General features: G+C 39.0%; 1 protein-coding gene across 2 annotated transcripts in view; it reads left to right on the plus strand.

Moving 5' to 3' along the window:
* Positions 1 to 13,449, plus strand: part of LOC126470894 (protein sarah) — a 50,069-nt gene that overhangs the window by 1,872 nt on the left and 34,748 nt on the right. For both annotated transcript variants that reach the window (XM_050098917.1, XM_050098918.1), the window contains exon 3: positions 7,080 to 7,253. In XM_050098917.1, coding sequence (XP_049954874.1) covers positions 7,080 to 7,253 — 174 coding nt within the window. The remainder of the gene's footprint in view (positions 1 to 7,079; positions 7,254 to 13,449) is intronic.

A 13,449-nucleotide genomic window follows, 5' to 3' on the forward strand; every position in this document is an offset into this window, starting at 1 on the left:
AGTTTGTGGATATTTTAGTGCGCTTTAAAAATATATTTTCTTAACAACTCCACATGTTTCTCTTATCCTGAATTAGTTGATTGATTGTGATATCTGTATATTATTTAAATTTAGGTCACATGCAGTTTAGAATTTGGACTGAATTGCGTAATCAACATATCATTGCTGGTCATTAAAGTAATGTGCTGCTAAGGGATTTATGTTCTGAACTGCAGTATAATTCAGAAATTGGTTTTTGATAACATTCTCATTGCTCATTTGTCATTTCAGCAGCAATAAAGGGACAGTAGTTTAGACAATTCTGATTACTTTTTATGGAAAGGAAAAGAATTTTTAAACCACTCAGGATGTGATCAGGTCCCTCAATAGTAAACTGGGTAATTGCATGGATAACTACCAATAAACATGTCGATAGAGGACATAATGAAATCTGTCTGTGATTGAGTGCCTTCCTTCCTGCTTACAGTACTGACAATGTCAGAATGTCTAGAAAATTTGTTTCAAAGCCAGAGTGTATGATGTGAATAGGGGCCATCAAGAGTGTACCATTTTCCAGGCTTTAATGTTTGTAGTAAATTAGTCACTTCTGACAATAACAATGAAATGGAGGAAAATAGGATAGGTGTCTCTGAAATGACGATGCTTTGTTGAGTAAGTAAATGGGCGCTTGATCAGTTTAATGTCGGTTGGTGTGGATATTGAATTCTGCTATCGTAAGAGCTACGCTGTGGCTGCAGGGAAAGTCAGATTTTGGACCTCATGTTTTTATTGAACGTTTTCACCTGCTCTGGCTTACAGTGATGTACGAACAAGCCTAAATTTCATGCTCCCAATTGTTTCTCTTGTGAAGCGTTTTGGATGATTAAAGTAGTCCTATATCTGTTTATTTAGGCAAAAGTGTCAACATCGTGGAGAGTTGCTGACAAAGATAAGATTACTTTGTGGACATAGTAAAGGATTGAATTTAAAATCTTCTGGGTTGTTAGGACACTTTTTATATGTGGCCTAACAATCCAGAAGATTTTAATTTCTGCGTCAGTGGCCATGAAAGTCTGCAGACTTATATAGTAAAGGATTAATTAACAAGATCATGTTTTTTGTTCCACCCCAGTTAACTAGAATTTGGTGCTCATTTCTAAGGAACACCAAATCTAACCTTGTAATGTTCATTATAATGGAATCCACACAGTGCTAGAGCATCCTTGCCAGACTTACTCTGAAAAATAGATGTGGTGGTCATACTCCTTAAGAAATGTAGATGTTTTAATTAAAAAATGCTAGACTTTCATTTCAAAGTCTCTAATCTGATTTTTGTTATCCTGGTTTAGGTTTCCATTGTTAACTTAAATAACTTGAGGCAACTGTTAGAATAGTTCTTTAACCCATAATCCTTGTCTAAACTGAATTGGTGTTTAACTCTTCGAATGAACAGTGTATTTGACTCAGCTGTTCCCCATCCCTTGAAGGCTCCCCTTTGGGCTGGGACTTAAAAAATATCATATGCAAATGAATGAATAGTCTCCACCAACTTTTTTCTTATTGAATCATGTGAAAAGTAGTCTACATAATACGTGTAAAGTGTGAAGAGAAACTACCACCAATAATGATCATTCCTACGACCATGTCCCCTGTGCATACGATTTTGTCGCAGATCAAAAGGTTTTGGAATACTTAACAGCTCAAAGTGTTGACTTTGTCTTGCCTGCAAAGCTGAGAGGTACAACTTTGATAATTTTCCTTAAATATAGTCCAGAGATTTCCATCATACAGTAATTCATGTGTTACCTTTATCCTTCAGTCATCTCTGGATGTTTCTTCCATCATTACAGAAACAGCCTGATGGATATTGAGTACTTCACTTTTCTCATGGAAACAAAGGCAAACAGCATCAAAAACATAATTATATGCCTTTTGCAGCTGTTTAGGTGGTTAATCAATTAGGGCTTTTTTTCTTTTTTACTGAAATAGGACTTTTCATTTGCTTGTGGTTGTGAGCTGTGATTTAGATCTCGGTTTACACATACCTGTCATTAGCTTCTGCAGTGTTTCAACACAACACACACTCACAATGGTTATGGCACTGAATTCTCATTTGAGAGGAGCTGGTACGAGCCCCATCCAGTTTTTTGCGATTTCATTATTAGTCCCTCTGTAAAAGGATGAGCTTTATTTCTGTACTCATTGTTGTACTTGGTCTCGAATAACCTACAAAGATGATACACTTCTTTGTTTATTGTGGTGCTTCAGCCAGTGTTTTGGTCAATAACTGAATGTAGATACTCGTAAATACTTGTCCAAAAGAGTTTGAATTTTGTGGTGTCTGTCCGATTTTCTTTCTCATTTTGTCTTCAGACTGGTACTCATGATTAAGCTTGTATATGCCTTCATGAAACTTATGGGAATTTCAAATAGAAGATTGGGCACTAACATGAATACTTCCATCAGTATACATGCACACTATCTGACAAATGGGAGATCGATAAATTCCAGTTGTTCTAGAGACTGCCTGTATGAAAGCTCTGAGTAATTCACACTTGTAAGCTTGATGTAGTGAGGGCAATTGACATTTCAATGACTTATTCAACTATGGGAAAATGTAACAGGTGACTTTGATAGATGGTGAAATGACATTTCAGCCACAGTAACACTTTGTTTTCCTACATGGTTGTAATTGAGTTCTTGTAATCTCACTGTTTGTAGAGAGTTGTCAAACCTGTTTAAGATGAGACTTTGCAAGTGAACAAATAGTACGCAGTAGTTTCCCCATAGCAATGGGTGCGGCTGTTCTTCAGAATTAAATAAAATTAATATGTCAGCTGTGATAAGAAGCATTTTCTGTGACTTCCTGGTAGGGATAAAGCAACAATTAAATACTCGCAATGAAGCAGCTTACTACAGTCCCTAACAAGAGGGCTTCATCAGTTCCTGAAAAGTTCTGTGAGGATCATTTTGAATGTAGATTGTAGATAATCACAAAAGCAATAAGGAAATTCATATCATTAGTTTCAGATGTGACTGTCCTGTTTAATGTTTTCCATATATTATGTGAACTGCATTAAAGAATGGACCCTCACATTTAATAATAAATAATTCATGTACATCTGACATCTTGTCAGGGGTGCACAATATTTCCATCTTTGTTCAGCCTGTGTAATTCTTGGCTGCTAATGAGTCTGTAGTTTGTTCTTTATAGTAGCACCATTTACATTTTGAGTGTTGGTAAAGTATTTAAAAGGAAGTATAGAAGCTTATGGTTTTGTGACAAGTAGGCAGTGAATTCGGATATGAAAGTTTTAGGTTACGAGATCAGTGTGAAGAACAGATAATAGTTTCATATCATTGATTATTGCAAGAACCATTGTTGGATGTTGACAGCACATTCACCTAGTGAATAAACCGTGAATTGCATTGAGAAGCTTGAATGGACTTTGTAATACCTGTAACAATGTCAGTAATGTATTTCCATTGGGAGAGTGACGATTCTGCAACAAATGTTACTGTTATAACACAGGTTTTAATGGGCAGAATCATTCTGATCTATGTTTCTTGAACCAATGAACAGATGATGGTTGCGTGGGATTGACTGGCCATGTACTATCATTTAAGCTTTTTGATGTTTTTCCTTTCATACTGCTCACATGCAATGAAGACTTTTATTCTTAAATAGAGTTAGCTCAGACCATTATTCCATATGACAGTATTGAATGAAAATATTTATTTATTTATTCATCCATAGCAATGTAAAATTATAGTTCTACTAAGAATTTTGAAGTTTCCGCCCTATTTATTATTTCCTCACTATGTGTTACACGTACTATTGGTGTAATACCCCTAGATGTGTAGAACTGAATATTGTACCATTTGAAATCTGAGGTTGTGACCATCTGCAGAAAAGACGTCAATAGTACTATCAAGGGCATTGTTTATCATTTCTTCTGTATGTATGTTTGGGATGATTACAATACTACTGTCATCAGCAAAAAGAACTAATTCTGCTTGTTGTATGTTAGGTGGAAGATGGTTTATACATATGAGGAACAATAGGAGACCTAAGATCAAGCCTGTGGGAACCCCAGATGTGATTTCTCCCCAGCAGAATGTCCCCAGACTACATTGGTTGAATTATTAAGTATGACTTTCTGCATTATTTTGGTTAGATCTGACATTATCCACTGGTTGGCTGTACCACCAGTCCCATAAAACTTCAGTTTATCTAGGAATATTGTGATTCACACAATCAAACACCTTGGATAGGGCACAAAAATACCAACTTGTGCTATTTTGTTATTTAATGCTTGTAAAATTGGATGAGTGAACATGTAAATGGCATTTTCAGTGGAGCAGTTCTTCTGAAATACAAACTGTGATTTGCTGAGGATATTTATGTTTCTCAAGTTAGATATTATTCAGGAATACATCACCTTCTCAAAAACTTTGGAAAATGTCAGTAGTGTAAGTCAGGTCATTAGTTACTGGCATCTGCTCTATCACCTTTCTTACAGAGGGCTTTAGCAATGCTGTATTTCAAACTGTCAGGGAAAAATTTCCTTGTGTTTGTGATGCATTACATATTTTGGATGAGACAGGGCTTATTATTTGGGAACAAATCAATAGTATTCTGTTGGAAACATCATCAAGCCCAGATGAGCTTTTATTTTTGAGAGAATATATAATTTTCTTAATTTCAGAAAAAGTTGGTGATATGTTCATGTAGTTGAATTTTATGAGAGTTGCTTTATCAACATACTGCTGTGATTTTTCTCTTGAACTGTTCAGTTCAGTAGTGATATTATCTTGTTCTGTGACTGGTTGTTCTCTCTCTCATTTCACTATGTTACATATAGCCCTAGGTCGATTGTTGTAATTACTGATTTCTGACACTATTTGTATGTTCTTTGATTTTTAGCAACTTTTCTCAGTAATTTTGAGTAATTTTTGTTGTATGCAACTACTGCACGATCTCTACTTGTTCTTGCCAATGGTATGGCCCTCTTCTCGTTGCACAAGATACTTTAATCCATATAGTGATCCATGGTTTTTTTTTACATGTCTCTCTAATGTCCTTTCTGATTAGTTTATGAGGAAAGGTATGAATTTATTGTGGAATTAATTGAATTTTATGGCAGCACTTGGGTTCATTACAAATTTCATCCCAGGTCATCCTTTGTAAACTATTCTTAAAAACATTTGTTCTGGAGTCATTAATTAGATTGTGTGCAAATGATGCTATCACAATTTGCAAAATGACTTTGGCATGATATCTGGATGGTGCAAAAAGTGGCAATTGTTCTCAATAAAGAGAAATTTGAGGTCACCCACATTAGCACAAAAATAAATCCATTAAATTTTGATTACACAATAAGGCTATCAATTCGACTAAATATGTAGAAATTACAATTACGAACAATTTAAGTTGGAATGATAACGTAGATAATGCTGTGGGGAAGGCTTAAATATTTTGCCCAGAATGCCATTATTTTTGTTTTGTTGTTAGAAATATTAAAGTTGTATTTCAGCCATATTTTTTTCAGCAGGTATATGATCTTTGGAGGTAAAGAATATTTGTTTCATATATTTTGTTTAAAATAAGACTTAAAGATTTAATAAAGAATAATATTGTGTAAGAGTTTCATCAAGACAAAAACAAAAGAAAATCTGTTGTCAGTATATCACAATAGAAAATTTGCCGTAAATATTTGCATCGTTATTTCACATATATCTAAACTATCAGTTCATGCTTATGATTGAAAGTATTTTTATATGACAACATAATGGAAATTAGGAAATTATAAAATGTGTGAGAACATGGATGAATACTTCCAAAGACTGTGAAGCATGTAGGTGGCCTGTATGCAGCAGTGGGAAGGCTGGAGTACTTCATGAATAAGTTTTCTTCCCATTTAATTGACAAATTCCTTACAGATTTCTGAATTTAGTGAGAAATGCTAGGTTGTGAAATTTAATTCTGTGGACTGGCCAACAAGATTTATTTGATTCTTAATCATTGCACCAATATCTTAGAACAGTTCTGGTTTTTGACACTTCAGCATATACTTTGAGCAATAATTTGAGAGATGAAAATGGTGTCGTTCAATGGCGTCTCCCCCCCCCCTTGCCCCCCCCCCCCCAAAAAAAAACCTTGAATAGAGAGGAAGAATAGATGACTAAATTGGTGACATGCAAATAAAATGAAGAACATTCTTCTTTGCAAACTTTAATCTCCTGTTATTTTTTCAACTTTTTGTCTCATGTTTCATTTCCATCTGGAAATTTTAAATTATTAATTTGATTTCTGCATTTAGTTACACAATCTTTTTAATTCCATATATTGAAAAATAGCTAAGTGAAAAGCTCAATTAGGTGTGCCAAGAAAGGACTTTCTCAGACTTTTGACTCATCATTTTCAGTTTCATCTCATTATCTCAAAATGTGAATATTTTCAGTTATTGTCAAGTTTCCTTCTTCCCCATCTCAGTTGAAGTAAATATCAGAGACCACCATGTGATTTTTGGAGACTGGAATCACTGCATCTAAGACCAAGTCTCTTGAAAGCACAGGTAGAGAAAGAGAGCAAACTTATATTCTAGTATTAATCTGTAATCTTCTGTTCATAAGTAACAGTGCATAAATAATAGTACCAAAATTACATGTAAACTACATGAAATGTCTTAGATAATTAGCATGAGAACTTTTTTTACGTTAATCTGTAACATGTGAAGGGAAAATTCAGTTCATAGAGAGACAGAATTACTGGCCAGTACTTCTCTTCAGGACACACAACTCCAAGTACTGCCAATCTATACACTCAAAATGGTATGCTGTACTCCAGGCTTTTGGTAGAGTAGCTAATTAGCTTCCTTTTAATAAAAGTGAAAGCTTGTTTAGTAGATCGAAATCATGTGCTTAAATTTCTTTACTAGATGCCTGCAAGAGCTATGTCAGGGACTGACTGCTAGAATAATAATTCTAAATAAATTTTAATGTAATTTTAGTGTTGCCTACAGTACTTGTTTATGTGCAGAATTAAAAATTACCAACTAGTGTTGACTGATGTTCCTTCCTTTTCATCATTGTTGCAGAAAGAATTAGAAAACCTGTTCCGTCAGTTTGGGGAGCCAATTTCATTTCAGTATTTTCGAAGCTTCCGAAGACTGAGGGTAAATTATAACTGTCCTGCAGCTGCTGCAAAAGCCAGAATACAGTTGCACCAGACACAGTTTGGAGAAACTGTCATAAACTGTTATTTTGCCCAGGTAACTACCTTTCACTGCCATACATTTAAAGTGAGTGGTCCTATGTGTGTGTATCTCAAGTTACTTTTTATTCCTGGGGGAGGAAAACAGTTTATTAATTCTATTTTGACCACAGATGCTTGACTACTGTTGTGTATAGAATGAAAATTTTCTTCTGTTTCTGCAGCAAGTATACTGTGTTATATATATTTGAATGTTGCAAACATAACTTTTAAACTGACTATTCAACTAATTATGCTTGGTACCATGTTTGACCGTTAGTCATTTGGAATGCTATTCTTAACAAGTACATCACACACAAAATGTTGAGCTAATCATTTTTGATTAGTTTATTATTGTTTGGATGTGTACAGGAAAGAATGAGTTCCAAAACATCAAAGATAAACAATAACATTTCAGATGATTGAAACCACAACAGCTGCATCAAACTGACTTACCAATTACAACTAGTTATGTGACATTATATTCACATCTTCAGGTAACAAACCTGTTCTTATGTCAGCAGTTACCTGAAGGTATGATTATAATATCATGAAACAAGTCATCATTAATAAATCATTTTGTCACATCTGTTTCAGTTTTCATCATTTGAAATGTATCGTCACAGCTGTGGTTGCCCCTCAAACCAAGTGGTTCGAAACAAAAATTCGTTTAATATTTTATAGGTTGTAAATAGCTGTTGTTGGAAAGCTGGAAACTAAAGAATAATAATATGATTTTGACTGCAGTGCAACAGAACAGAAAGCCCAGTTGTACCTGAAAAGTGAAGCTTGTTTTATATAACATTTCTTTAGTTTGTACTGATCCAGTCTAGAAAAGGCCCCAGCACAATTAAAGGATTGTGTGTAACTGGTATGGTACGACAATAAATTACAGCAAGACTAAAGTGATAGTATGCAGTACTGAAGAATATGAACCTCTAAGAGTGAGATTGCAAGAGAGCAGTTAGAAGTGGTAAAGGAATTTACCTGTTTGTGAAGCAGGATCACAAGGGATGGTAGGAGCCAGAAAGAAATTATAAGCAGAACACAGCTGATGAAAATTACATTTAAATTACAAAAGAACTTGCTCACCAGCAGAAACATCAGTTTGAAATAAAGAAATGGATCACAAAAGCATTTGTTCGAAATGCAACCATACATGCATGTGAAACTCAGACGATAGGAAAATGAGAGAGAGAAGGCCTTGTCCTTCTGGCCAAGTGTATGTAGGAACTACATAAGGAAGCATTAATGTGAACAGCTGTCACCTGGACAAGACAGATAAATCAGCAGTAGCAGATTATACGAGGGCCGTTCAGAAAGTAACCTCCGGTTGGTTTAAAAAAATACACCAAGTTAAATAAAAATATTTTAATATATACATCTTACAACTACATCTTTGCACTATTTTTCTACATAGTCTCCATAGCGATTGAGGCACTTATCGTATCTCTTCACAAGCTTTGAAATTCCTTCTGCATAAAAATCACCCGCTTGTGCCTGGAGCCAGCCTGTGACCGCATCTTTGAGCTCTTCGTCGTCATCAAACCGCTGTGACCCGAGCCATTTCTTCAAATGCATGAAGAGGTGATAATCACTTGGTGCCAGGTCTGGGCTGTAAGGTGGATGGTTGATAACGTCCCACTTGAAGGACTCAAGAAGGGCCGTTGTTCTGCGAGCAGAGTGAGGACGGGCGTTATCGTGCAAAAAAAACGATACCGGAAGTCAGCATACCATGGCGTTTGTTCTGTATAGCCCGTCGTGACTTTTTTATTGTTTCACAGTACACGTCTTGATTAATGGTCATACCACGTTCCATGAATTCAACCAACAACACCCCTTTGGCATCCCAAAACACCGTTGCCATCAGTTTTCTGGCAGAAAAATCTTGCGAGGCTTTTCTTGGTTTGGTAGGCGAATTTGAATGTGCCCACATCTTTGATTGTTCTTTTGTCTCAGGGTTCACGTACTTAATCCAGGTTTCGTCACCGGTCACGATTCTGTTTAACAATGGTTCTCCTTCGTCCTCATAACGTGACAGAAAGTCTAATGCAGAGGCCATTCTTTGAGTTTTGTGGTGGTCGGTAAGAATTTTGGGCACCCATCGTGCACAGAACTTATGGTAACCCAATCTTGCTGTCACTATCTCGTACAAGAGAGTCTTAGAAATCTGTGGAAAACCAGTAGACAACTCCAACATTGAGAAACGTCGATTTTCACGAACTTTTGCATCAACTGTCTGAACGAGTTCGTCAGTCACCAATGATGGTCTACCACTCCTCTCTTCATCATGAACGTTTTCTCGTCCACTTTTAAATAAACGTACCCATTCACGGACAACTCCTTCACTCATAACTCTTGGTCCGTACACGGCACAAAGCTCACGATGAATAGCTGCTGCAGAATATCCTTTGGCTGTAAAAAACCTTATGACAGCACGCACTTCACATTTGGCGGGGTTTTCTATTGCAGCACACATTTCAAACTGCCACAAAAACTAAACTAGCGCAGGTACGACGTTCACTCGACCACGGCTTGATGCCGACTGACCTGTTGAGTGCGTGAACGCACAGATGGCGTCGCTACTCCCCCCACAACCCGCACTGTGACCAATCGGAGGTTACTTTCTGAACCGCCCTCGTACATTGGGGCTAGGGAACCACCAAATTTGTTTCTCTGATGCTGTGGTTTTAGCAAGATCTAATTGTTAGTATGCTAAGATGTATGGAGAGACCATATAAATTCAAAAGCACAACTTCAACAGGACAGGAGGAGGATTGAAATTAGACAATCCACCCCCCTAGGGGGCTCACCACTCGTCGATGAGTTCATGCTTGGCTACCATGGGACCACATCCTTTGCATCATCTTTTCCATTCCATGCTGTATGTCTGTCCTCTTGCTATTCTTTTTCCCCTCCCTCAGGGAATGTTTCTGGAATATTTTTGGGGATGTGTTCTGCATTTTCAATAGCCTGACATCAGAACAGTCTCCACACTTTTTCCCCATCTCCTATCTTTCCTCCACTTTGTTGTTTGAAATTCCTCTTTTTTTTCTTCTTTCTCCCTGTGCACTCCTGAAGGCTGGCCAACATGTCTGCCACATAACAGGTGACTGTGTAATGCATAATCCCCAGCCCCAGGTCGACAGGTAGGGGTGATGACCTGAGCTGTCACGTTCCCAAATTTCCAGTTGTCAAAAGTTTGGGAGGTGTGTGCCGAGGTATAAACAATCACCTAAGGCAGGTGAGCCTCTCCTCTGAGGGGAACCCAGTTTGAATGAGCAAGCCATCAAAGGCACTGCCAATTGTGGAGGATTCACTATCTCAGTCTATGTCTACTAAACGTAAATGGAATGAGGCTAAAGATTCCAAGACACTCCCAGCTGCACCTCAGTTCCTCATGTTATCACTTAATGGAGGAGGTCAGTCCTTTTCTATGGTTAATCTGTTTATAATTCAGAAAGGCGTTGATGCAATTGCTGACTCTGTGAAATCCTACTCTTGTTTATATAATGACACTTTGCTTTTGTAGACGAATTGTGATTCTCAACCCCAACAGCTGCTTGCAACTCCACTCCTCCATGGCTATCCTGCTTGTGTTGAGGCCCATCGAATCCTGAATTCTTCACACGGTGTTATTTACACTAGGCTGCTCGATGGTCTGACTGAGGCAGAAATCCAAACTTACCTCTCTGATCAGGGCATCACTGCAGTCCATCAGGTAATGAACAAAGTTTATTCAACCTTAGCTCCCACATGCACTCTTTTTCTCATGTTTGGCAGGATAGTGCTTCCATCAAAGATCAAAGCAGGCTATGAAGTCACCATGGCCCGACTGTACCTTCCAAAACCGATGCACTGCTACCACTGTCAACACTACAACCACACTCAAATTTCCTGCCAAAACACAGAAAAAGTGTTATTTTTGGTTGGAATGCTCATAATGGCGATTGCGCGCCTGCTTCTCCCTGCTGTATCAATTGCAATGGCGGCCATGCAGTCTCATCCTGGGAATGTCCCATGTAGCTTGATGAGCAGGCCATTGATGAGATCCGAATGAAGGAAAAATTGCCTTACCCTGACGCTCAAAAGTTGTTGGCTAGTTAAAAAGCCCTGAGTTTTACCATCTGGCACTTAGTACTGCTCTTGCTACACTTTGCTCCATGAAGGACACAGCTTGCGACCTCAAATTCAGCACCATGGTTGTAAAATTGCCAAGTGTCATGGTAGCATCCCTGTCTCCTCCTCCTCCTCCTCCTCCTCCTCCTCCTCCTCCAGCTGTGTTACAAGCCACCAAATCTTTGCCTCTGGAAGTGAAATCACCTGCTACACAACCAGCAGGCCACAAAGGAGAGAAGGAATACTCCTGTGAAGACTTTTTACATCCTCCCAGCTAACAAACATCTGAGTTTTCCTCTGCTATTTGCAAAGGCTCCAAGAAATCAAACAAAGGCAAATGGTATTTTCTATTGCCAACTCATTGAGCCTTTTTGACGATGTCGCCATGTGATACTCTCACCTGGCCGATTTCCATTTTGCCGGTGCATACCACCAACTGTTTTTCTGCCCTGGAATCCTCAGGGTGACCTAGAAAGACTGCCGATGCCTTTATAGATGTCATGGAACGGGATCCTCCATTCTGTATGCCTTGTAGCAGTGAGTCTTCAAAGGCTGGCACTCACCAACCACTGAGGTGTCAACCCTTCTATTTTTCCTCCTCCCCTTTCCCCGTCATGGCACTCCTCCAGTGAAATGTTCACAGCACTGGATCCAATAAGAAGGAATTATGGCTGCTCTTGGAATTGCAGTGCCCACTTGTTTTCTGCCTCCAGGAAACAAAATCGCATCCATGCAACAGCTTTGACCTCTCACATTTCTTTCCAGTCCACTTTGACCTTCCCTCCGAGGATGGCATGCCATCTCTTGGGGGTGTCGTACTACTCATCCAGGATGATGATCATAGTCAAACCATCTCACCGAATACCCGGCTGAAAGCTGTTGCAGTCCGCATTTTCCTTCCTCGCTTCACATTTTCTCTTTATAACATCTACATCCCTCCAGGGCAGACTTTCTCCAGCTTATTGGTCAACACCCACACCTCTCTGGTGCTTGGTGACTTTAATGCACACGATCCCCTGTGGGGCTGTTCCAGAATGTGTCAAAGAGGTGCCCTCTTAGCTGATCTTTTCAATCAACTCAACTTCATCTGCCTTAACATGGAAGCATCCATGTTCCTTTCAGACTCCACGCACACACATTCCCATTTGGACCTCCCGTTCTGCGCAGCCCAGTTTGCCCATCATCTTGACTGGTCCGTCCTCTCCGACACGGCCTATGTTTGATCCGTTTGCTGATTCCTACCCCACCTACGTGCACATGCAGATGGCAGCTCACTAAGGCCAACTGGTGGCTTTACTACAGGAATTTTTAAAAGACCGAGTGTTCAAGGTCCGTGTGGGTTCTGCCTTGTCAGACACCTTTATCCAGGAAAATGGGATGTCTCGGGGCTCTGTCCTGAGCATCGTCCTCTTTGCTATAGCTATTATCCCTATTGTGGCCTGTCTCAAGCTGGGCATGTCTGGCTCCCTTTTTCTCAACAATTTTTCTGTCTGTTGCAGTTCTCCGTGGACTTGTCTCCTTGAGCAGCTTCTTCAGCGATGTCTGGTCATGTTTACTCACAGAGCGTTGACTGTGGCTTTCACTTTTCCACTGACAAAAGCGTTTGTATGAATTTCTGGTTGTGCAGTTTGTACCGATCCCATGTCCATTCGAAACTAGACTATGGGTGTTTCGCTTGTGCATCTGCATGTATGTCCATCTTATGCTGTCTAAATACAATCCACCATCGTGAAATCCGTTTGGCCAGTGATACCTTTTACACTAGCCCAGTTGAGAGTCTCTGTGCAGACGCTGCCGATCTACTGCTGTCATACTGGCGTGATGTTCTACTTAGCAGATATGCCTACCATTTGTCTGCTATGCCCGGACACCTATCCTGTGCCTCCTTGTTCGACGACTCCTTTGACCACCATTATGGGACATACCCTCTACTCTGTTACCTCTTGGACTTCACTTTTTGTTATTGCTCTGGCAGCTTAACGTGACACTACCTGTCACTTTCCTGATAGGTGTGAACCCTTCACCACTTTGGCTATTTGCGGCGGCCCTTGTTCACCTTGCACTTAATTCACGTCCTAAAGAAACTGTTCCAGATT

The sequence above is a fragment of the Schistocerca serialis genome, chromosome 3 (assembly GCF_023864345.2).
Source record: "Schistocerca serialis cubense isolate TAMUIC-IGC-003099 chromosome 3, iqSchSeri2.2, whole genome shotgun sequence".
In the NCBI taxonomy this organism is placed as follows: Eukaryota; Metazoa; Arthropoda; class Insecta; order Orthoptera; family Acrididae; genus Schistocerca; species Schistocerca serialis.